Source organism: Mytilus galloprovincialis, chromosome 1, assembly GCF_965363235.1.
Source record: "Mytilus galloprovincialis chromosome 1, xbMytGall1.hap1.1, whole genome shotgun sequence".
NCBI classification, from domain to species: domain Eukaryota; kingdom Metazoa; phylum Mollusca; class Bivalvia; order Mytilida; family Mytilidae; genus Mytilus; species Mytilus galloprovincialis.
Genome location: NC_134838.1, coordinates 99639544 through 99665456, shown reverse-complemented (window position 1 = coordinate 99665456; position 25913 = coordinate 99639544). Strand labels below are relative to the sequence as shown.

At 32.3% G+C, this 25913-nt stretch overlaps 1 protein-coding gene across 2 annotated transcripts in view; it reads right to left on the bottom strand.

Moving 5' to 3' along the window:
• LOC143047139 (uncharacterized) overlaps positions 1-7176 on the bottom strand; it is a 74415-nt gene extending 67239 nt beyond the window's left edge. For both annotated transcript variants that reach the window (XM_076220092.1, XM_076220101.1), the window contains exon 1: positions 6913-7176. In XM_076220092.1, the coding sequence (XP_076076207.1) occupies positions 6913-6955 (43 nt within the window). In that variant the 5' untranslated portion in view covers positions 6956-7176. The remainder of the gene's footprint in view (positions 1-6912) is intronic.
• Between the last annotated feature and the right edge of the window lie 18737 nt (positions 7177-25913).

Sequence of the window (25913 nt, the reverse complement as noted above, 5' to 3'; positions counted from 1 at the left end):
TACACATCATGTGAAATCTCACCTTCTTTACTAACCATTGATATTAGGTTGAAAGTCCTAAATATATAGCCTTTTAACAACTATCACAGCAATTTAACATGATCCAAGAAAATGAGGTCAAGGTCACTAAACAGGCGCGGATCCCCCTTTTTTTGGACGACCAGTGCATTTGAATGGAGTCATGTAGTTGGACCCCCCCCCCTTATCCATGGTTAGGAACCCCCCTTTTTAAATTGGCTGCATCCGCCCTGCTTAACCAAACTGAAAATACATGTACACCTTACAATCATTCAATACACCAAATATCCTTTAAATATACTTGACCAATTGTACATCGAAGAAACAACTTTAACCAGGAAAACTTAACATTGATCAATGAACCAAGAAAATGAGGTCAAGGTCAGATGAACCCTGTCAAGACAGACATGTTCACCTTACTATCATTGCGTACTTTAAACTCGGGGGACTATTACAATACTTAATTGACAGGGGGCCGCTGGGGTTCTGTTATCCCACCCTGTCATATAATTTAAATTTTAGAAAAAAGTAAAATCACAAAAATACTGAACTCAGAGGAAAATCAATTCGGATAGTCTATAATCACATGGCAAAATCAAATAACAAAACGCATCAAAAACGAATGGACAAGAACTGTCATATTCCTGACTTGGTACAGGCATTTTCAAATGTAGAAAATGGTGGATTGAACCTGGTTTTATAGCTAGCTAAACCTCTCACGTGTATGACAGTCGCATCAAATTTCATTATATTGTCACCGATGCAATACCTTTTCATATATTGCGTAGGTAGAATTGTAACCGTTTTCTGTATTGTTTGGGTTGGACGTGGTGTGTAATGGTCTGTAATGAAATAGTGGAATACCAAAGTGCCAAAAAGAGAAAAGTTGGTTGATACAAAAAGCCGGAAACACCAAGAAAGATGCCAGACGAAGAAGTTATGGGAACTATAATAACCTATTCATATGTTTCTCATAGTGTCCCCGACTTATTCACATATTTTCAAGACTGAAAAGGTGACATATTCCAGCGGCACGTCCTATCACCTTGTATATAGGAAGTATAGAGCCCCGAGATTTTAAATAGAGTTGACCTTTTGCATATACAATCTTGAAGAAATCAAAGTAAACCAGGAAAACTTAAGATTGATCAATGAACCATGAAAATGAGGTCACCGTCAAATGATAATTGTCAGACAGACATATACACCTTACAATTATTCCAAACTCCATATACAGTTGACCTATTGCTATAAGTATTAGAAAAACAGACAAAAAAGTTAACATTAAGCAATTAAAAGTAAAAATGAGGTGAAGGTCAAATAAAATATGCCAGATTGACATATGCATGTAGTTCGTAAAATTTTTCCAAACACCAAATATTGATGACCTATTGCATAAAGTATTAGAACAACAGATGGTGAGAGCCGTGTTGTAGTGGTTAGTGCATCGGACTACTAACACAAAGGTTCCTGGTTAGATTCCCGTTCCGGGATGAAAATTTCAGGGACTGAATTATCGGCTCTCCCTTGACACCATTTGCGAGTATGGTCTTGAGGAAACGGTGATAGTCCGTCGAAAGGGGGCGATAAATGGGTGACCTGTGTTAAGAGAGAGCCATATCTCTTGCACGTAAAAAATACCCTTGTAGATTTCGAAAAAGAGTAGGCTAATGGCGCTACAGGACAGCTCTCGCACCCGCAAAGTGGAAAGGGATAAATAAATGATTAATAAGTTGCAAAACTTGTTTCACAATCCGCTATAAATAAGTATTAGATAAAATACAAAGGTAACAAAGAAACAGGCCGGTAACAACCGTTGCCGGATAGTTTTTCTGCACGAGTAGTCAGGTCAAGGTCCGAGGCGATAGCCGAGGACCTTGACCTGACTACAAGTGCAGAAAAACTATTCGGCTGGTTGTTACCGGCCTACTTCTTTTGTTACTTTTGTTTTTTATCTGACTTGTACGACGTTTCAAGTAATAATACATTAAGCAAGACTAAACATTTGAGAATCTTTGATAGCCATAAAGCAGTAAATGTAAGTTAAAGTATAAACACATTTTTTTTTTCATTTCCCTTCAACCGAGATTTTTTTCAAGAAAATAAATCAGGAATCTTTTTAAAATGCAACTTCGTAAAAAAGTAATATATTAAGGAATATTTTAGTGGTAGGTAAGATAATGTTTGATTTTTATGAATAAAACGGAAAGCGGGGAGGGGGAGAGGGGCTAATTCATTTTAAAATACACAGGCTGTGATCTTTATATTTGATGAAAAAATGCAGTTTGAGCCATTAAATCCCGCCATTCCCCCTTAAAAAAATCGTAAAAATCGCGCGTTTGTTGCCAAATACATGAATTTAATATGCAGTGGTGGGGGTCCCGCGGGTTGGAACAACCCTTTTTTTGAAGATCAATGCATTTAAATGGGGACATAAAGTTGGACCCCCCTGTTTTGTTCTGGATTTAGACATGGATCCGCCACTGATATAAATTCGATAACAATATAAAGGTATCAAAAGAATGAATTTCCTACTTCATTAGTGAATGAAATATTTATGAAAAAAATGGATTTTGTCTTAATATTATATATATTCAGGAATATACTTTGATTTTTTTTTTAAATTCATGCTCGTCTCTAGATCTGCAAGTGTTGATCGGGATTAAACACGTGTTACCATATGATCCAATCGCAGCTTACCGCCCAAAATTGATGACAAGTTGAATGATTTTCTTCTAGATTTGCTGCGTATTTGGACGTGTATTACATGAACACTTTTTGTTTATAGGATCAATCGTGCATTGGTGAGTTGATAGGTATTTTTTATCTTTTGATATTAGATTTGATTTTTATTTACTTATTTCCTGTCTTATTTTTTATTGAAATGTTCACGTCAGTATCATCCTTTCTTTACTTTCAGCATTGTCCAAAATACTATTCATGTCCATATATTTAAGAAAACATTTATTGACCGAATATTTTGCTTCATAAAGGGGGCGGTATGTTCTTTTTTGAGTATATTAACTATTTACTTTTCAACGCCATCACCCAAATGTTTTTGTTTAAATTAGCACCAGGGGCGGATCCAGTCATTTTAAAAAGGAGGGTTCCAACTATATGTCCCCATTCAAATGCATTGATCGGCCAACAAAAAAGGGGGGTTCCAACCCCCGGATCCCCCCCCTGGGATCCGCCAATGAGCACTAGTAACGATATTTGGAAAATCAGGAATCATTCAAAACATTAATTTGTCATCTGCTTGACCATAATAATTTTTTTCTCATATAATTTGGGACCAAAATATCTATTTTAGGAGAAAATACCCCCCACTATTGAAGTTAAATGTCTAATCCCTTAGTGTACTGATGTGAATAGTAATTAACTGGAAATGTTTGAAAAAAAAAAGATATTGGTGTTGTTCAATAAAAAGACGGGAAATAAGTCGGTGAACCAAAAAGTTCAAATCTAATTGAAAGATAAAGTGCCCATGAACTCACTGAGCATGCACGAGTGATTCTATTCATAAAAAGTGTCCGTGTAACAACTAAAGAGTCCGTGTATCGTTTAAAAAGAGTCCGTGTAACACCCGTTAATGTACTGTTTTTCTATAGCTCTGCGGGGGGCAAAGTCGTACAAATATGTTTAAACTAACAAAAACACAAACACTTATTTACAACCACTAACAATGAAAATGAGTTAAGATCAGATGACACCTGTCAGTTGGACACACCTTACAATCGTTCCATATACCAAATATAGTAGACCTAATGGTTATAGTATTTGAGATATGGACTTAATCATGAAAACTTAACCTTGCCGTTTACTGATCCTGTAAATGAGGTCGGGGTCAAGATAAAACTGTCTGACGGACATGAGGACCTTGCAATATATGCACATACCAAATATAGTTATCCTATCACTCATAAAAAGAAAAAAACCATACAAATGAGGTCAATGACAATGGACATATGACAGACGGAAACTTCATACCAGAAAGTATCTATACACAGAATATGAAGGATCTAGGTCATCTTCATTCTGAAATATTAAGCTTTTAAGCAGTAAGCTAACGCCGCCAACTGCGCCACCGCCGCCGCCGACGGATCACTATCCCTATGTCGAGCTTTGTGCAACAGAAGTCGCATGCTCGACAAAAATGAAAAATTCATTAACCTTTCTTTCTACAAATTGTCAATTTTAACTAAAATACTTCTCTCCCTTGATGCAAAAATAAACTAAAAAATAAAATGAAATATTTGGTATTTGTCTGCATAGTGCAATGACTGACTTATTTTTTTTAAGATCATTTTACAATCAAAGATGCCGTTAGACATATAATAGCCCTAGATGAATAAAACGCACCAGCGTATAGCAAAGAATATTATAGTTTTCTGAAAAAAATCATTTATATAAATGTCAACGAATAAATTAAACTGTTAGCAACACAATTAGAACTTGGTATTTGATGAGGTTTTTTTCAAGTATCATTTTAATTCTCGTTTAGAATATGGTGTCTTAGAGATTAAAGACAATATGTGATCATATGAAGGCCTACATGAACTTTCTGCAAAATGTGACATGGTTTGATATATTTATTTCCAGTGAATGAAACCAATTATTAGTTTGGGTGGCTTTTTAGTTTAACGTGTTTTTGGTGACGCAGACTGTAAACAGTGTTGTATTTTTCAGGCCATGTGTGCCAGTACTGAGTGATGGCATATACTTTAAAATACGATACCTTCATGTGATCATTTTGGTTATAAAATAGATCAACTTAGATTTGTATATACAGGAATAATTTATCCATTTTAGCTTCAAAGTTAATTTATATATGGTGGTTTGATTAATAAATAAAAGTTCAACTTATCTAAAACACATTTTGAAAGGAAAACATATGTTTTGGTAACCTTGAAAATAACAAATGCTGTACTATATACAGTATCTGTTTATCAACTAAAACTGATTTCACAAGCCAAATCCATTGTAAGTGTGTTTAATGCGTTGTGTCTAATCCGTTTGATGAGATAACGAATATTCTACAGACAATAAACCTACAAAAATTATACAATAGAATAACCGAAATGTTAAAATCAACAACAACTTCTATGGCAAGCCGTTCTCGTCAAAACTATGTTTAAACCATTTTTCGAAAAATTTACACACTGAGAATTACAACAAAGCACACTGAGATTTAAAAACTTCAAAACGCACACTGAGAATGGAAAATTACACACTGAGAATTGAAAATTACACAATGAGAATTGTAAATTACACACTAAGAATTGAAAATTACACACTGAGAATTAAAAATTACACACTGAGATTTCATAAAGACGCACTGAGATTACAAAAATGAAAAATGCACACTGAGAATTGAAAATTACACACCGAGAATTGAAAATTACACACTGAGATTTCAAAAAGACACACCGAGAATAAATAAACTGAAAACACACACTGAGAATTTGAAATTACGCACTGAGAATTTAAAATTACACACTGAGATTTGTGCGCACTTTTTATGCGCACATATCTAATTAGCATACTTAATCTGAATCTATTACAAGCTTAAAACAACAAGGGGACAGAACTCGTTAGTCCTTCGATTTGGTTCCAAATTATTAATAAAAAAAACTTTAGAAATACAAGAACAAGAAAAATACCCACTTACTCTTATTACAAAACATAACCAAATGGTGAAAAACTTTATTAAAATTATATGAAAACATTGGAACAACCTGCAAAAGAATGCAGTGAAATTTTTACCCAAGTGTCTATTATAGCATTATATCTATGATTATAGCATATAAACGTAACAAAAATATAAAAGATTAACTAGCGAAATCAGGGAAACAGTTGGAAGACTTTTGAAAAGGGACCCATGTTTAATTACTGGTAGTAATGATCTGAATTAAAGGCAACAAACTTATGAATATGAGCGATGTTAAGTCTTGAAATTTATTACGAATGTTGGTTGAAGGAATCGCATTTCATATAATGACAAGAGTTCTTGAGATCAAGATATTAATCTGTTGAATTATTCATCTCATGAATATTCATTAGTAATTTGCATATTAATCTCAGTGTGTAATTAACAATTCTCAGTGTGTGTTTTTCAATCTATTTCATCTCAGTGTGTCTTTTTAAAATCTCAGTGTGTAATTTTGAATTCTCAGTGTGTGTTTTTTATTTTTTTAAATCTCAGTGTGTAATTTCGATTTCTCAGTGTGTTATTTTAGGTTTTTAAATCTCAGTGTGTATTTTTTTTCGAAAAAATGGTTTAAACATAGTTTTGACGAGAACGGCTTGCCATAAACTTCTTTAATTATATTCGTTCTGAATACAATTTGTTATTTAACAATTGGATTTTAACATAGTCTTAATTCAAATAATCCCAATTCCAGCAAAATTGGAAGTTCAACTGCTACTTTAAGTTTTATCTCCGTATTCATGTATAGTTTGTCTACTCTTTAGTTAAGAACTATTGAATCCATTGTCAACTTCCAAAAACAACGACCAATTAAAACGCTGAACACCAAATAGTTTTTTTTGTAATGGTCTAATTTATATATACTAGTAGTTTATACCCCCCCCCCCCAAAAAAAAATAACAAAATTATAGAAACAATGGGTTACACTTTTGATCCTGTTCACTCTATATATTACGTCTGTTTTAACTATCCATTTCGGTCTCTCCGTCACTATGGACGAAAACCAAAGTATTCCCATGAATCATCATGGAAACATTATCACAAATTATTAGCCTTTATTTTTTCATTTATATTTTATATACAAGCTGAAAGAACCCAAGTCCATTTAAATATTGGCATCATCTTTACTCTTCCAGAAATTAGTTTTATTATTCAAAACTATCAAATGGTTAATTAAAACTTACCTAGAAGAACAAACAAAGTTAATAAAAATATCCAAGACACCATATTTTAGAACAACAGCCACTTATTGTAATATTCACTTAAACAGAAGGTGGAACTTAAAGATGAAGGAAGGTCAAAGACCGACGTTTCATTTGAACTTTCAACTTTTATCACTCGATTTGTTTTTCAAAATGAATGTGAAAAAATCTCAATATGTTAAACTTTCTTGTGAATAACCTTTCCGTTGTTATTACAAGTGGAAGAGAATAATTGTACGGTCAGTGTTCGGGCCGATGAATACTTCAAATGATCAGGCTGCACGATGCTGAACAGAGCCATAGAATAAAGCGAACTTTACTTACCATCTGAAATCGGAAATTAAATTGACAAGTATCACCTTGTATTGCGGAAACAAAAAAAGGAGAGTTTAGATAACAGAGGATGAAAATAGAAGTATAATCTCTTAAGTTTAACACAATTAAAAACATGCTATCTCTAAGATAAGTATTTAAAGTGGTTTTTAGTTCATATGTCCACATGGGAATGTGATTTGCTGTTGGCATCCGACTGAATGAAAATATCGCAACCATTCTTCAGGATTATCCAGGGCATAATCTGGTAGAAGCCAATTAGGTTCTTTGGGGGTGGGTGTAGAATTTTTAGATATAGAACACTGTCGAAGGAGTATACGTCTGAGGATACGGCGGAAGAAAAAAGTGCGTGTTTATCGAAAGAAAGAGGATCTCTTGTTAATGAGGAAAGGGAAATCATAGCTGACACTTTGATCCCAGGTCTCAGTCAGAATTGTTTTAAAGTTCAGTATATACCGGTATATGGCTGCTTTTAAAAAAGAAGATGTGGTATGATTGGCAATGAGTCAACTCTCCACAGAAATTAACAACTATAGGTCACCGTACGGCCTTCAACAATGAGCAAAGCCCAAACCGCATAGTCAGCTACAAAAGACCCTGAAATGACAACGTAAAACAATTCAAATGAGAAAACTAACGGCCTTATTATATAAAAAAAAAAAAAATGAACGAAAACATCCTATTTGCGATTTTAATTACTATTTGCTTGTTGAGCAAGGTGGATTGCCGTTGCCTTTTTGATCCGCCTCCGTCTGCTCTGAGTGAATTTTAACATAAAAAGCGTAAGGTGGTCATTTGTTCAATTGATGATGTTGTAGATCGGATGGTGCAAGTCTGCCTACGGTGGACAACTGTGTACCCCCTGTGGACCAACAAATATATGCTGCAGTAGACAGCATAATTAAATTTTGCAAAATTAAATGATTTGATGGATTTGTGTATTAGTGTGCCAAATTTAATTATTGTATGAGCCGTTCTTCAAAACGTCTATTTTCATACTAAAACCCGTATGCTTTGCTCAGCCCGCACACACTTTATTGACTAAAATCTGCTTTTTCGTACGATAAATAAATACGAGAACAAAACGTCAGTCGGATAAAGGAGATTTTGTGGACCTATTCATGTAAAATATATGTGCAATTCTCAGTAACATATTCAAGAAGAGTCATATAACACGTCTCTTATTCAGGTTAACGGTTGATCTATAAGACATTATAATGTTATTTTGTTACGGCCAGAAATCGCCTTTAAATTGTAGCCAACAAAAGACACAAATCAATACTAAAATTTAACAATATTTATTATACAAAAGTTTACAAGAAGTATTTTTACAAATATTACTGATAACTTAACTGTCAAAATACGAGTCCACTCTTTTATCTTTATCTGTATCCGGAAATCTTTCGGAATCCAATCTGAATATTATGTTCACTACTAAGGTCACAATCCAGTATGATGTTGTTTGTAGAATAAAAGTGTCAATCCAAATGCCGTGAATACTAATGTCTATCAATGTCTAAGTCCAAGTTTAATTATGAGAGTTTAACTTTAGTGTCTGTATATATAGTGTTGTCATGGAAAATTCTAGAAAACTCTATAATGGAACATTGTGGAAAATCCTGGAAAGTTACAACGGAAGTTTCTGGAATAACGTAGAAGTTTAAATTACGCATCTTTTATAAGGATCATTCTAGAAAGTTCCAATCATTCTGTGATTGTTCCAGTGATTCCTAAACTGCACAGTTATAAGATTATTTGGTAAACAACTATCAGGCCATACAACACAAATTAGGCCAACATAAATAAACATAATAATTACAATATCATAACACCTCCCCCCTTAAAAGAAGTTTTAGTGTAACAAAAACTTATCATGAATAATATGAACAAAAATACATAATATATACAAAGTGATTTAATAAGCTCTAGATAAAGCATCAGCTATTACATTATCTTTACCCTTAATATGTTTTACAATTACATCATATTCCTGTAACAATAAACTCCACCTAGTCAACCTCTGATTCTTGTTTCTCATTTTATGCATGAAGGTGAGAGGATTATGATCAGTATAAACAAGAATAGGATATACAGTGGGATTCAAATATACATCAAAATGTTGAAGTGCTGACAACATTGCAAAACACTCTTTTTCAATAGTTGAATAATTTTTCTGATGTTTATCTAATTTCTTAGAAAAATATGATATAGGTTTCTCAACATTATCATCTGTCTCTTGATATAAAACAGCTCCAATTCCTACATCGCTTGCATCAACGGCAAGTTTAAATTGTTTTTCAAAGTCTGGAGTAATCAGAACTGGACTATTAATTAAAAGTGATTTGCTATTTTCAAAAGCTTTTTGACAATTTCCGCTCCAGATAAATTTAGAATCTTTCCGTAAAAGATGAGTCAATGGTTGAACAACAGTAGCAAAATTTGAACAAAATTTTCTGTAAAATCCAATCATGCCTAAATATCTCATAAGTTGTTTTCTATTTGTAGGAGGTGGGAATTTGGAAATAGCTTCCACTTTAGCCATAATAGGTTTTACTTGACCTTGGCCAACTGTATGCCCTAAATAATCAACAGTGGCCTGACAAAATTCACTTTTACCAAGATTAACAGTCAAATTTGATTTTGACAATCTATCAAAAGTATCATATAAATGTGTTAAATGCTGTTCCCAGCTATCACTACATACAATAAGATCATCAATATAAGCATAACAACAGTCTAAATCTTTTATAACATTATTGATCATTCTTTGAAATGTAGCTGGAGCACTTTTCATGCCAAATGGCATTACAGTATATTGAAATAAGCCATCTGGTGTAACAAAAGCTGATATTTCACGAGCTCTCTGTGTCAATGGAACTTGCCAATAACCTTTCAACAAATCAAATTTGCTCACAAATTTTGCTTGACCAATGTTGTCAATACAATCGTCTATCCTTGGAATCGGATAGGAATCAGATTTTGAGACTGAATTTACTTTTCTGAAATCAGTCACGAAACTAAAGGTTTTATCTGGTTTTGGCACAAGGAGACATGGAGAGCTCCATTCACTGTTACTCGGCTCAATAATATCATTGTCAAGCATATATTTAATTTCTTTTCTCATAGCTTCAAGTTTGAGTGGATTGAGCCGGTATGGATGTTGCTTAATGGGAGAAGCATCTCCTACATCAACATCATGACAAACAGCAGTGGTTTTGTTTGGCACATCTGGGAAAAGATTTTTAAAAGAAAATACCAAAGCTTTTATTTCTTCTCTACGATCAAAAGACAGATGTGCAAGTTTTGAGTCTAAATTTGACAAAATTTCTGAATTTTTCAATCTAACCGTCTCTTCCATAGTTTTAGAACTAAAAGGTGGTTCAATTACCTCTGGTTTGTCATGATTGTTCTCAAATTTAACCATGCCTAAAGTGGCAACTGGTTTACTTTCACATTCATTAGTACGCTCAAAATATGGCTTTAACATATTAATATGACACACTCTGTTTTGTTTACGCCGACCTGGAGTTTTTACAATATAATTCAAATCATTGATTTCACCCTGATGGAAATAGCATTCAGCCACTTTGTCTGCTTCCTCCTGTGGTTGAGCCCTCTTGCAGAGCTGAAGAACCTCAGGGTCTTTATTTTGTTCTTCCAAAAAGTTCTTTCTGTTTAATGAATGGCTGTTTACGTCTGGCCATGGCATAATTACATTTTTGTTAACATTAGGTGGACTTATTATGGCCTTTTCTGAGCTACCAGGACCTTCAATGTCGGCTAGGAAAGTGTCAGAAAGGTCCATGTAATCAAACTGGTTTTCTTGCAAATCCTCATCTTGTTGTTTTCTAGCCATCGCCCTAGTGACAACACAAGCTGGATACAATTCAGCATCATCTTCAGGTAATTTAACATCCACCACCGGTTCACTGGTAATAATTGGTTCAGCAACCACTTTGTTCCTAGCTAGATCATTTCCTAGCAATAATGTAACACCCTCAACAGGGAGATTAGGACGAACACCCACAATAACTGGTCCAGTTATCAAATCTGACTTCAGATAAATACGATGGAGAGGAACATCTATACAACCTAACTCTACACCTTGTAACAAAACGGAGGCACCAACAGAAGTCTTCTCGGACAAAGGCAACACACCTTCTAACAATAAAGACTGAGAAGCTCCAGTGTCCCGTAAAATCTTAATAGGCTAAAGAGTGGTATCATCAACAATAGAAACAAACCCATCAGACATAAAGGGTTTATATTCCTCCATGTAATCACAAAAACTGGACTTAAAAGCCTGACTCGCAGGACATTCCAATGTACTGGTAATATAAGGTGTCGTACAAGCACTGGACTTCGGCTTATTATCTCGTTCATTCTTCTTCTGGAGTCTAAAACAATCAGCCATCAGGTGACCATTTTTCTTACAATAAGCACAAATCAGTGACTTCTTCTCAAAAGTATCAAATTTTGGACTAGACATATTATAACTGGACTGACTCTTATTCTGTGCAATAGGCTTACTATCAGTACGCTCAGTGCTTTGATTTTTGTAATTTCCACTTGGAGTATTAACATTTTGACCCTTGAAACTTCTTTTATGTGAAAGGGTATAATTATCTGAAATTACAGCTGCATCATGTATTGTCCCAACAGTTTTGTCGTCTAAATGTGATTTTAAGTCTAAATGAACACATTGTTTGAACTCTTCTAATAACATCAATTGTCTTAGGTTATCAAAATTGTTATCTGTTTTCTTTGAAGTAAGCCATTTATCAAATAGATCTTCTTTTTCCCGAGCAAATTCCACATAGGTTTGCGAATCAAACTTTTTATAAGATCTAAATTTCTGTCTATATGCTTCTGGTACTAGCTCATAAGCTTTCAAAACTTCCTGTTTCACCGTGTCATAATCAGAACTTTTTTCTGATGGAAGTGCGGAGTATATTTCAGCGGCCTTGCCCTCCAAAACACTTTGTAGCATTGTAGTCCAATATGGCTTTGGCCAATTCAAATTATGAGCAATTTTCTCAAACTGTGGAAAATATTTATCGACTGTTTTTTCACAAAATCTGGGAACCAAACGTATATTTTTTGCTGCATCAAAATATTCTGATTTTGACTGGACTTTAGTGTTGCTTTCTTCTTTGACCATTTCAAGTTTTAGTTTCTCCATCTCTAGTCTTTCCCTCATTTCAAGTTTGCCTGTTTTAACTTTAATTCATCTTGTTTTAATTTAAGTTCATCTTCTTTTAATTTAAGTTCATCTTCTTTTCTTATCTCCAGTTCTTTTAATTTGAGTTCATGTTCTAATTCAAGCTGTTTAAATTTAAAGGCGTCAATATTTTCGACCTTAAGTTCAAGAGCCTCTTCACCTAAAATTTCTGCGTCAACTAATTTGTCTATAACCAAATTTTTTATAATTTGTTTTCTCATAGATACTTTAAAATCTAATTTCAGATGTTTAGCAAGCAACACTAATTCCTCTTTCTTTAAATTATCAAACCCCTCCAGGTCAGGCGTTTTCAAAAATTTACCGGCATCAAATGCCATTTTGTAGAATTTTGTTGGCTAGTTATAATAAAAATTACTAAACAAATTTTGAATAATATAATTCAGTATCCCGGACGAGCCCCCAATTTCTGTTACGGCCAGAAATCGCCTTTAAATTGTAGCCAACAAAAGACACAAATCAATACTAAAATTTAACAATATTTATTATACAAAAGTTTACAAGAAGTATTTTTACAAATATTACTGATAACTTAACTGTCAAAATATGAGTCCACTCTTTTATCTTTATCTGTATCCGGAAATCTTTCGGAATCCAATCTGAATATTATGTTCACTACTAAGGTCACAATCCAGTATGATGTTGTTTGTAGAATAAAAGTGTCAATCCAAATGCCGTGAATACTAATGTCTATCAATGTCTAAGTCCAAGTTTAATTATGAGAGTTTAACTTTAGTGTCTGTATATATAGTGTTGTCATGGAAAATTCTAGAAAACTCTATAATGGAACATTGTGGAAAATCCTGGAAAGTTACAACGGAAGTTTCTGGAATAACGTAGAAGTTTAAATTACGCATCTTTTATAAGGATCATTCTAGAAAGTTCCAATCATTCTGTGATTGTTCCAGTGATTCCTAAACTGCACAGTTATAAGATTATTTGGTAAACAACTATCAGGCCATACAACACAAATTAGGCCAACATAAATAAACATAATAATTACAATATCATAACAATTTATGTAGGAATCATTACTTCTCAGTAGAGTTTGAAATTTTGTCTTGCGTGATTACTTCTCGTATTCACTGCTTGACGCAAAACAGCTGATATGTTTTAGTTCTTGTTGTTAAAAGGATGTTCTTTGCTTACCCTTCCGGAGCACCTGAGATTATCCTCAGTTTTTGGTTGTGTTCGTGTTGCTTAGTTTAGTTGTCTATGTTTTGTCTTTTGTACTGTTATTTGTCTGTTTGTCTTTTTATTTTTAGCCATGGCGTTGTCAGTTTATTTTCAATCTATGAGTTTGACTGTCCCTCTACATGGTATCTATCGTCCATCTTTTATACACGATTCCTTTTATTACGGTATTTTACTTCAAACGAGACCTTCATTTCCTATTGTTTGGAACAATCTAATGGTGTTTGTATATTTCTCAACTTGTTCAATTAGCTTGCATATGTAACCACGTATGTGATTTTAACGATATAAATCTAGTAAATATTATACAAGGGCTTTCGATATCAGAAACTTGCAAAAACATTTACTAAATTTTAGAATATACAAGTAAACACCCGTGATATCGCGGGTCCGTGACTGAATTAAAGTATATAACTATGCCTAAGCCTTATTTTAGTAATTGGTATTGTCATCTGATAAAGTCATATCGATTATAAGATACACAGTTTTCTCTGCTTTCAAATCTTTCTGTTTGAACCCGTCGACCTGGAACTTATCAATTATTTGTAATGTTAATTATTTGGAAAACAAAAGGTCTTGGCTATCCAGGAATGGAGTATTTTTTAATCCACAGCATTGTCCTATATAAGTTATCTTAGAAAGTCTTGCTGATTGCTGAATAAAACTACAATAGGGAACAATTTAACAATGATTGAATTTTATAGTAGTGTCAGCCCTTTGATTATGACCCGTGTATATAACAAAATCCTAAATACACCGTTTGGTGGTGCGCCTGTCAAATGCGGAACGTACAGATAAGGTAATAGCTAACAGGTGAATATACTATTGGTATCGGTATCGAATTCGACCCGGAACTTGTTAATTATTGGCAATATTAATTATGTGGAAAACAAAAGGGTCTTTTAATTTTTAATCTACACCATTGTCCTATATTAGTTCTATATAGAGTTGAATTCTTTGATTTGTCGTTTTTACCCGATGACGGCTGACAAATTGGACCTCGTAATTTTAGTATAAAAGATAAATATAATTCAATGTGCATACATCACATACCAGGTATTTCACATATCATTTTTAGCTTACCTTTCCAAAGGGAATGTTAGCTTTTGCCATCACTTGGCGTCCGTCCGGTATAAATTATTTCAAATATCTTCTCTGAAACTACTGAACCAATTTCAACCAAACTTAAGCTGAATGATCCTTAGGGTATAAAAAATAAATTTTGTGTTTTACTTTCTGTTTCATAAAAAAAAAACATGGGGGACAAGTGTTTGTTAGTCGAAGTTATATCAGCCCTGAAATTTTTAGGCGAATCTAAGAACCCATTGTTGAGTTGCTGCCACGATTTAAATTGGTAATTTTTAGAAAATTTTGCAGTTTTTGGTTATTATCTTGAATATTATTAACTGTAAACACCAAAAACGTTCAACAAAAAATCTTCTCTGAAACTACTGAACCAATTCCAGCCAAACTTAGGCTGAATTAGTTTTAGTATGAATTTTGTATCTTTATTTCCTCGTACGTCAAGAGAATATCTACCATGGCTAAAATAGAACACGGGGGTCAAATGCATGTTTTTGCTTTTGAAGAAATTATGACAGATACAAAGATTTCTAAGCCACTCATAACATAAATATTTGTATTGAAAAACAAAAATAATATAGATGAAAGATTTAAGAAAAATACAGTTGTTTATGGTGATATTCTATACAAAGCACAAAAATGTCGTTTTTCACCTCAAACGCTTACCAAACCGTTCAACTTTCTCATCATACACAAGAATGAAGGACATTATTTTTTTTTACATTGATCAGTACACGTGCTATGTCATTGATACATCTTATAAATAGTTATCATTGATGTAAACGAGAAACACTTATACCCTGTTATAATTTTTAATATATCTTTTTCATTAAATGTGATAAAAAAAATCCATAGCAAGTGAACTTTTAGAAGGATTTCCAAATATGATTCTTAAAAAAAAAAAGAATTTTAAGTCAGCGTTTACTGTTGTCAATGGCCATTTGAAAATAGCATTGATATGTTTTTCTTTTTCACCTATGTTTCTATTGAGGTTATTGTACCTTTGACTATGGGTTGATGATTTAAAAAAAAATCATGAAAATTTAATTTTTCGTCGCAGTTAATTTTTCCATAGCAGATAATATTGAAAAATGATGAAACAATAACTTAATTTAAATACACATACGAGATATCATGTCAATTATATCTCGGTGAGCAATTTTAAACTATCAGTTTTTATAAAAAAAATCTTAAACAACTCTAGTTATCTCGCTTGGAAATGTCCAATATTTTTTAACATGAAGGGATATAGTTACGATACTGTTTAATATTAAAGGTAGCATCTTTTTAGAATTAATATTGATTCATCCAACGTGCTAGATTGTCTATATTTTGGTTAATGTTTGTATCGGGTTATATGATGGTCGGCAGTCTTCGGAAGTCATCTCGATGGAAATTAGATGTAGTCCAGTCCAAAATACCATGCTTTATTATTTATTTTTTTCTAACATTTTGTAAGTTTCTAAAGTGTTAGTATTATTCAAACTATGTTAACAACTACATTTGAATAAAACAGCAGGATATGAAAATACAAGACATTGGTAAATCCAGGGGTGGGAAACCCCCTTCTTTTCGATTTTTTTTATGTGAATGTTTCGGCTGGAATGACCCACCAGAATATTTTCTAAATAAAAAGAGTCTTACGTTCAACAATTTAAAACAATACATATTTAGGTTGTAGGAAATTGATCCAAGCATGATAGAGCTGGTCCATATTAATATGCCTTTTGTCTATTTGACAGCCAAAGTCACATAACTCTGGAATGACATATTGGGTTTTTCTTTAGTCGGAGTGTCTTATATAAAACATAGATATAAGATGTGGTCTTATGTTCACTGGGGTAAAGCTGATGACCGTAACTGCATTCACGGTCATCCCAAGATGTCGGATAAATCAAAGAGCTGATAGCTCTGAGGTGGAAGAAGGTGAATAAAAGGTAACTTGAATTACCATAAAAGCAGCCCACTAACCCAGGCTGCTTTGTTCCATTTATTGTTTTTGAGATACAAAAAAACTAAATATCACTAAAATAAAATTTTGAATTAAAACCAAAAAGTATACAGATCTCTTTAGATTAATATAACAATGAAGTGTGCAACGTTTTAAGCAATAATCATAAATTGTTTTTGAGATACGGCGCGACATGTTAAAGAACCCTCCCCCCTTTTTACAAAATACTAAATAACTGAAAAATAAAATTTTTAATCATCACCAAAAAGTATGCAGATGTTTAGATTAATATAACAAAGAAGTGTGTAAAGTTTTAAGCAATAATCATAAATAGTGTTTGAGAAACCGTGCGACATGCAAAAACCCCCTCCTCTTTTTTTTACAAAATACTCAATAACTCAAAAATGAAATTTTGAATCATCACCAAAAAGTATACAGATCTTAAGATTAATATAACTATGAATTGTGTATATAGTTTTAATTGTAACTTTTTTTGGTTGAATTCTCGAGTGGGTCGTGACGTTTTAGCCCGATGTGTTGAATTCTGGGAAAAAATAAAATCTGTTTAACTCTTATAGCTTATCGACAATATACGTAATTAAAAGCGCACAGCTGACGAATTGTCGTAGTTATTAACCACAATATAAGAATGAACGAAAATGAATATGCATATACCGTTTTGTATTGATTGAATTAAACTCCTATAAAATTATCTCTAGTAAATGTTTTCGAATAAATTTCATTAATTATTGTTGAGATTTTTTTCATAAAATATTTATTGAACATTTTTACTGATATTGAACTGAAAATATTTCAGTCCTATTTACCGTTTTTGTTTTGATAATCATTTCAATGCAACTAATGTGTGAGCAGAGTGTGTATATTATTTTGTAAAGGTCACTGTATATTTCTCGGCTTGAGAGCTTGTAGCTATTTAGCCGCAGGTGTGAGTTCAAGCGTACACAGGTATGAATGTTGTTATTTGGAAAGGATAACTTGACAGAAAGGATTAGAAAGAGTATGTTGTATTTAAGACACTAAGATTTAATACACGATGAGAATAAAGATACAATAATTAGATTGTGTAAATTAATTGAAAATAAAATTCAGATTCGTAATTCCGAAAGTGTATAAAAATAAAAGGAAACAATTTTTTATTACTTTCTTAGCGGCAATTGGCGTAAAGATTCAAATATGAAGTAAAAAATAGTAGTTTTAATCTTTAATAAAAACTAAATGCAATATTACCCAATTTGATATACCATTGCACATCTGCTGGATATCATTGACTTTACCGGAATTTCTTAAGTTGTATTCAAATCTGGCTGTGTTAAATTGCTCATAAAACTATCGCAATTTTAAAGTTTTTAATTGAAAAAAATACAACATACAACATACATGATTTTTTTTTTTTTTTTTTTTTAGTTTCTTTTTAACATTTCATTCTGACATAATTAAATTCATTTGACAATCATTTACACGAACTTTTTGTGAAAAGAATACCAATTATCTAAGCTAAGGCATTATTTTTTTTGAGGATTTTTGTACATTTTTTTTTTTAATTCTATGATAATATTTGTGCAATGTTGAACATGATAGCCGTCATTAATCCAAATAAGTAATACAGTAGTTGTAATAAAACTTATATTTTAGTCATGCATAACTGATATTGACGAATTTAGAATAGTTCGTCCATACATCGTTCTTCTTGAAACAATCATTATTAGTATACATGTAAGTTTCCTGACGTATAAACGCCATTGAGGATGAGCTCCAGAGAAAGCAGACTACTAGCGTTTCGTTAGTTTGTTTGTTGGGAAAGGAGAGGAAATGCAACCACTTGTACAGATAAACGACAGAATTATCATACAAGCATTTATAGTCAACACAACCAGAAAGAGTTCCCGTCGTTGGACGGGGAATATGAAGGCTTCAAAGAATGAACAAGTGACATGTCTAACTCTGAACAGTTAGTACTTACAATGGCATACATCACTATTGAAACTCATGAATTTCATAGATACTGACTCATGTAAAATATCTATTTTAAATGTTCACTATTAATTCCAACACATTCAGAGAATAAGACAAATTTCACTAATATGATTGACTCAAAAGTCATACTAAAAGATATGATGCTGCACCTGCACAAGCAGCTGGTGTCATGTTGTTATCCTTTAGTAAAAAAACGAGACCTAGCGATACTACATTTCGGCGGTGTCGGCGGTGGCGTCGGCCACAAATATTCACTCTGTGGTTAAAGTTTTTGAAATTTTAATAATAACTTACTTAAACTATTCTGGATTTCTACCAAACTTGGACAGAAGCTTTTTTATGATCATAAAATAGTATCCAGAAGTATTTTTTGTACAACAAAAAATCCATTTTTTCTGTATTTTGCTTATAAAAGGACAGAGTTTTTTTCTGCCAGGAAACATAACATTTGCTCTGTCCTTAAGTTTTAAAAATTAACTTTCTTATACTATCCTGGATTTGTACCAAACTTGGACAGAAGCTCACAACTCAATATATAATGAATAAAAACAAACACAGAGTACTTGAATTGTCTAAACTACCCGTAAAACAAAGTAAATAAATAGTGTACTGTCCAACTGGAAAGTTGCTGCCTATAAATGAAACAAAAAATTTTTTTTTTTTTTTTTTTTTTATTTATTTTAAATTTTATATTGCAAAATTAATTTGATTTAAAAAAAAGTTTCTGTTGAAGTATGTTATATTTGTATATTTTGTTGCTTGTCAAAGTATGTTTCATATTTAATACAACAAAATAATGAAAAAGAAAAAAAAATTGCACAAAACATTTTTTGGTCTCTTTTTTCTCAAGTATTGTTATGTGATTAATTTTAGAAATTTAGTCTTATTTTATTTTTATAATAATTTAAAATTTATTTCAACTCAATTTTGCTAGTATCAAGTGTTCTATTTTACAATTTTTGTCTTTTTAGAATTTGTTTATAACTCCATTTTTTACTACAACACAATTTTACAAATACTTTATTTTTGTTTGTAAATTTTTAAAGAGTAATATTTAATGCTTAAATATACTGACTGTATTTTACCTTTTATTAATTAATAATTGTTATAACAACACCTATTGTATTTTGTTTGTAGGCATAGGTTGAATATATTTTTTATCAAATGTTGGCATAGGTTGTAGACACCACAGGAAATCGCTTGAATACCTGGACGTATCACCTCACAATACCTTTGGAAGTAATACCTTTAGCCATGCTGTGATCAGATGAGGGAAGATCAGAATTTATTTGAAAAAAGTTTATTACTTTAAAGAATTATGAACAAATTAGATTTTCGAAAACAATTTTCACGGAACACTTATTTATGATTTCAACTTTGACTTTTTACCTAATTCCAATATCAACAGTTTAAAAACAACAGACCATGGTAATTTAAAAAAATAAGAATATTTTCCGTATCAAGTTAGTTAGTCGGATACGATTGACAAGATATCGACTACATCGGTTACTGTAGTTTTGTTCCTTTGTGGTTTATAGACATATCGTTGTTATTAATCGGGAAAGAAGACAAAATGGCCGAACGCAGAGAACTGATACTCTAAATTTAAAATCGATGGTGATCGCTTATCTAGCGGAATAAAACTTTAATATCTATGAATTTGAGCATTTTTATACAGAATGAACATAATATCAATTTTTGATTTTTTTGCGAAGTTTCCCTTTAAATTTGTTTGCACTTGAAGAAGAAGAAGATTATTATTTGTTTGCCCTTGCAGTTTTTAAATCCTATATTTATTAAAATAAATCAAATGTCCTGAAATATGTATGTGAATTATTATCTTCCATCCATAGTTTGTCTTTACTTGTTTAGTAAACAAATTAATATCCATTTAGACCATTATTTACATTTTCACACAGGTAAACTAATTTGGCTATAAATAGATCAACACATGTCTGTGTAGAATCTCTAATTTGCACGACTTTGCCCCCCGCAGAGCTATAGAAAAACAGTACATTAACGGGTGTTACACGGACTCTTTTTAAACGATACACGGACTCTTTTTAGTTGTTACACGGACACTTTTTATGAATAGAATCACTCGTGCATGCTCAGTGAGTTCATGGGCACTTTATCTTTCAATTAGATTTGAACTTTTTGGTTCACCGACTTATTTCCCGTCTTTTTATTGAACAACACCAATATCTTTTTTTTTTCAAACATTTCCAGTTAATTACTATTCACATCAGTACACTAAGGGATTAGACATTTAACTTCAATAGTGGGGGGTATTTTCTCCTAAAATAGATATTTTGGTCCCAAATTATATGAGAAAAAAATTATTATGGTCAAGCAGATGACAAATTAATGTTTTGAATGATTCCTGATTTTCCAAATATCGTTACTAGTGCTCATTGGCGGATCCCAGGGGGGGGATCCGGGGGTTGGAACCCCCCTTTTTTGTTGGCCGATCAATGCATTTGAATGGGGACATATAGTTGGAACCCTCCTTTTTAAAATGACTGGATCCGCCCCTGGTGCTAATTTAAACAAAAACATTTGGGTGATGGCGTTGAAAAGTAAATAGTTAATATACTCAAAAAAGAACATACCGCCCCCTTTATGAAGCAAAATATTCGGTCAATAAATGTTTTCTTAAATATATGGACATGAATAGTATTTTGGACAATGCTGAAAGTAAAGAAAGGATGATACTGACGTGAACATTTCAATAAAAAATAAGACAGGAAATAAGTAAATAAAAATCAAATCTAATATCAAAAGATAAAAAATACCTATCAACTCACCAATGCACGATTGATCCTATAAACAAAAAGTGTTCATGTAATACACGTCCAAATACGCAGCAAATCTAGAAGAAAATCATTCAACTTGTCATCAATTTTGGGCGGTAAGCTGCGATTGGATCATATGGTAACACGTGTTTAATCCCGATCAACACTTGCAGATCTAGAGACGAGCATGAATTTAAAAAAAAAATCAAAGTATATTCCTGAATATATATAATATTAAGACAAAATCCATTTTTTTCATAAATATTTCATTCACTAATGAAGTAGGAAATTCATTCTTTTGATACCTTTATATTGTTATCGAATTTATATCAGTGGCGGATCCATGTCTAAATCCAGAACAAAACAGGGGGGTCCAACTTTATGTCCCCATTTAAATGCATTGATCTTCAAAAAAAGGGTTGTTCCAACCCGCGGGACCCCCACCACTGCATATTAAATTCATGTATTTGGCAACAAACGCGCGATTTTTACGATTTTTTTAAGGGGGAATGGCGGGATTTAATGGCTCAAACTGCATTTTTTCATCAAATATAAAGATCACAGCCTGTGTATTTTAAAATGAATTAGCCCCTCTCCCCCTCCCCGCTTTCCGTTTTATTCATAAAAATCAAACATTATCTTACCTACCACTAAAATATTCCTTAATATATTACTTTTTTACGAAGTTGCATTTTAAAAAGATTCCTGATTTATTTTCTTGAAAAAAATCTCGGTTGAAGGGAAATGAAAAAAAAAATGTGTTTATACTTTAACTTACATTTACTGCTTTATGGCTATCAAAGATTCTCAAATGTTTAGTCTTGCTTAATGTATTATTACTTGAAACGTCGTACAAGTCAGATAAAAAACAAAAGTAACAAAAGAAGTAGGCCGGTAACAACCAGCCGAATAGTTTTTCTGCACTTGTAGTCAGGTCAAGGTCCTCGGCTATCGCCTCGGACCTTGACCTGACTACTCGTGCAGAAAAACTATCCGGCAACGGTTGTTACCGGCCTGTTTCTTTGTTACCTTTGTATTTTATCTAATACATAATACGTAATTGTTATAATTCTATTTCTTTAAATAATCAAATTTAAATTTAAGAAAATAATCATGATTGATAAAATAGTATTGCATAAAGTTTACGTTTTCGGAAGACTATTTATGTTTAGGTCATGGTTCTAGAGGCTTCTTCACATATTTGTAAACAAACCAATATGGCCATATAAAAAAATATTAATTCATAGGTTTTTAGAAAGATTATTCCATAATCTTTAGAATCATACAAAAATATTATGCCAGACAGTTGTACTGAAGAAAATATAACAATTATAGGTAAACTCTTCTCGACAATTTCAGCCATTTGTTTCTTAAAATTTAGCGGAGTAGGCTACTGTCCTGGCAGATTTTTTTGATGTTAATGACATAAAAGTTCATACAATTTTATATTTTCATAAAGCGTATATTCTAAACTTTCCAATGAACTAACATTTGTTTACCAGACATTTATTTTGAAGAAGAAATTTAACTTTGTAGTTGTATTTTGAAATAATTTCAACAAAATTTCCAACGTGAAAGGCTACTGTCCTGGCAGATTTTTTTACCTTTAAAAGCTGAAAAAAGTATTAAATTACAGATTTTTAGAATGAATATTTCATAATCTTTATAATCGTACAAAAATATTATGCCAGACAGTTGTTTTGGAGAAAATATTTCAATAAGTAAACTTTTCTCGGCAATTTCAGCCATTTTTTTTCATAAAATTAAACTTGTCCTGGCAGATTTTTTTAAACTTTATAATTATTCATTTTTATATTTTTTACAAATAATATAAGTAAATACCATGTTCTTTATTATGCAATTTAAATTTTAACAATATGTTGAGTAAAACAAAAGTTACAGATAAAAACGTATAAAAAATAACTGTCCTGGTTTTATCTGTCCTGTTAATAGACCTTCCCTTGAAATTGTAATACACAGAAACGAATGCGGCATACAGAGATTTCAATGATTTTAAAGTCGGCACCATTGGCCTTCAGAAGACTTGAAGTCTTCTTCCACCAAAAATTAGGTCAGTATTTATATTGTCTGTTTAAGTGTTTCTTTATCATTTTCTTAACAAAGCATACATTTTAAGTATGTGTCTGTCCCAAGTCAGGAGCCTGTAATTCAGTGGTTGCCGTTTGTTTATATGTTACATATTTGTTTTTCGTTTATTTTTTTATATAAACAAAGCCGTTAGTTTTCTCGTTTGAACTGTTTTACATTGTCTTATCGGGGCCTTTTATAGCTGACTATGCGGTATGGGCTTTGCTCATTGTTGAAGGCCGTAAGGTGATCTATAGTTGTTAATGTCTGTGTCATTTTCGTCTCTTATGGACAGTTGTCTCATTTGCAATCATAACACATCTTCTTTTTTATATTGGTACGATTTAAAGTTGTAAAAGATTCATACGGAAATCGCAAATAACTACCGAAAAATGTGTATGAAACAGGAACTTGGATTTGAAAAAACCGCTAAACGGATGATCGTAAATCTTGATTAAAATATTTTCAAGATGACTGTAACACATAACAAGGATGGCCGTGATTGGTAAATAGATGACCGTAATTTGTAAAGGAGGACCGTAATTTATTAAAGATTACCGGAACATATAAAGGATGACCATCAATTCTAAGAAATATCCGTATTAGTATTACCTTTTTTGTATCAAAGAGTAAATCGTGTTGGAATCAAACGTATGTATAAGATTGCATTAACCTACAGGTAGAAGACAAAATACATAGTTCACCATATGTAGCCTCCAAGTACAGCCAAAAGATTTTTTTTTATTTCTGGGATTCCTATTAATATCATATAATAAATACACCTTTTTAAAAATGCCAAAGCATGTACACCCATTGACATTATATCGGTTTCAACTACCATTGCAAGTGTTCTTTATTTCAGGTAAGTACATGTTTTATCATTATACCACCTGCAAATTCACGTCATTTAATGTAGACCGCGTTTTGATACACACTTAGACAATCATGTTTGTCCACAGACATTTAGTTTTAGAAAGAAAGTTTTGAATGAAAACACCGGTCATTCTGCATATCGGTCTGTACATTTCGGTTATACGCCAAATATAAATTTAGAAGAACAAACTATATCATTCAAAAGATGTTCCTCAAAGGAGTAGGTCCGGTAAGGGTCGATTTTGGCCTCAAATTTCATGTTCATCTGACGAAATATTTTGGACACTTTTTAAACACTCAAGCGTCTATTTCAGTTGATTCACTTAGTTTATGTGAAAGATTTTTACTGATTTAGTCATTAAACATGCTCCGATTTAAGCTTAAATATGAAAAATTTATTAAATATGCCAAAAAAACTTTTCAGATGGTTTTTGTCAAGAATGAAAGTGGCCGCATCAGTGTTCATCCTCAACCTTTATAAATGTTATACATTATCATCAAATATAACTTAAATTTCAATATTAAGAATGAACACAAATGCGGCCACTTTCATTTAAAACGCAAACAGTCTAAAATTTAACAGTAATTTAGCATGACTTAATGATGCTAGTACCTGTTTTTTTTTTCAAAAACAGCACTATTTATGTGGCAGAAGTATTCTACTTTCCAATAGATAACTAAAAGTTTACATTTTAACAATTTTGCAAAACTGCTTTATTTTGGGGCCAAAAAGGGGTCTTACCGGACCAACTCCTTTGCCAGCGTCAGCAGTTACGGTCATCAGCTTTACCCCAGTTATGTTCACCATTTCAAACAAGCTTATAAAGTTTTCATGACATGCAAGTCCATCCAATTGGAAAATGACGATTTGACTAGGCCTGTTTGATTGGCATGATTGAACAAAATATGTTAATCGTCATTTTTAACTTCTTTGTGGTGAAAAACATATGTTAAGATCTATATAATGTCTTGAAGGTTTTGCTTGGTTTACATACATTAATGTTAAGGTCCAATTATGGGGAACATCAAGACGAACATTAATATTTGGAATGCAGTTGAATTAGCACATCTCGTTAAACATGGAGATCTACCTCCTTCAAGAAATTGTACAAGTGGTAGGCTAATCATAAACTAACCTCATCACCAACCAATACATTGATGGCACTGCTGACACCTCTGGAAATTGTATGTCCAAGTCTTGCATTTTTGTTTATTTTATTTTTAGGTTATAGAGACAAAATCTGTAACATTCCTTTTCCACAACTTCAAAATTGGAATTTAGATTAGACTGAAAATGCCATGGCCCATATATCTTTTAGCAAGACCAAACATGTTTATCAATGAATCTAATTCCAGAATACAATTTTATAACTAGATAACGTAAGGAAAATCCGTGTTTGTAAGTATTTACCCAAGGAACTTCAGCAGATTT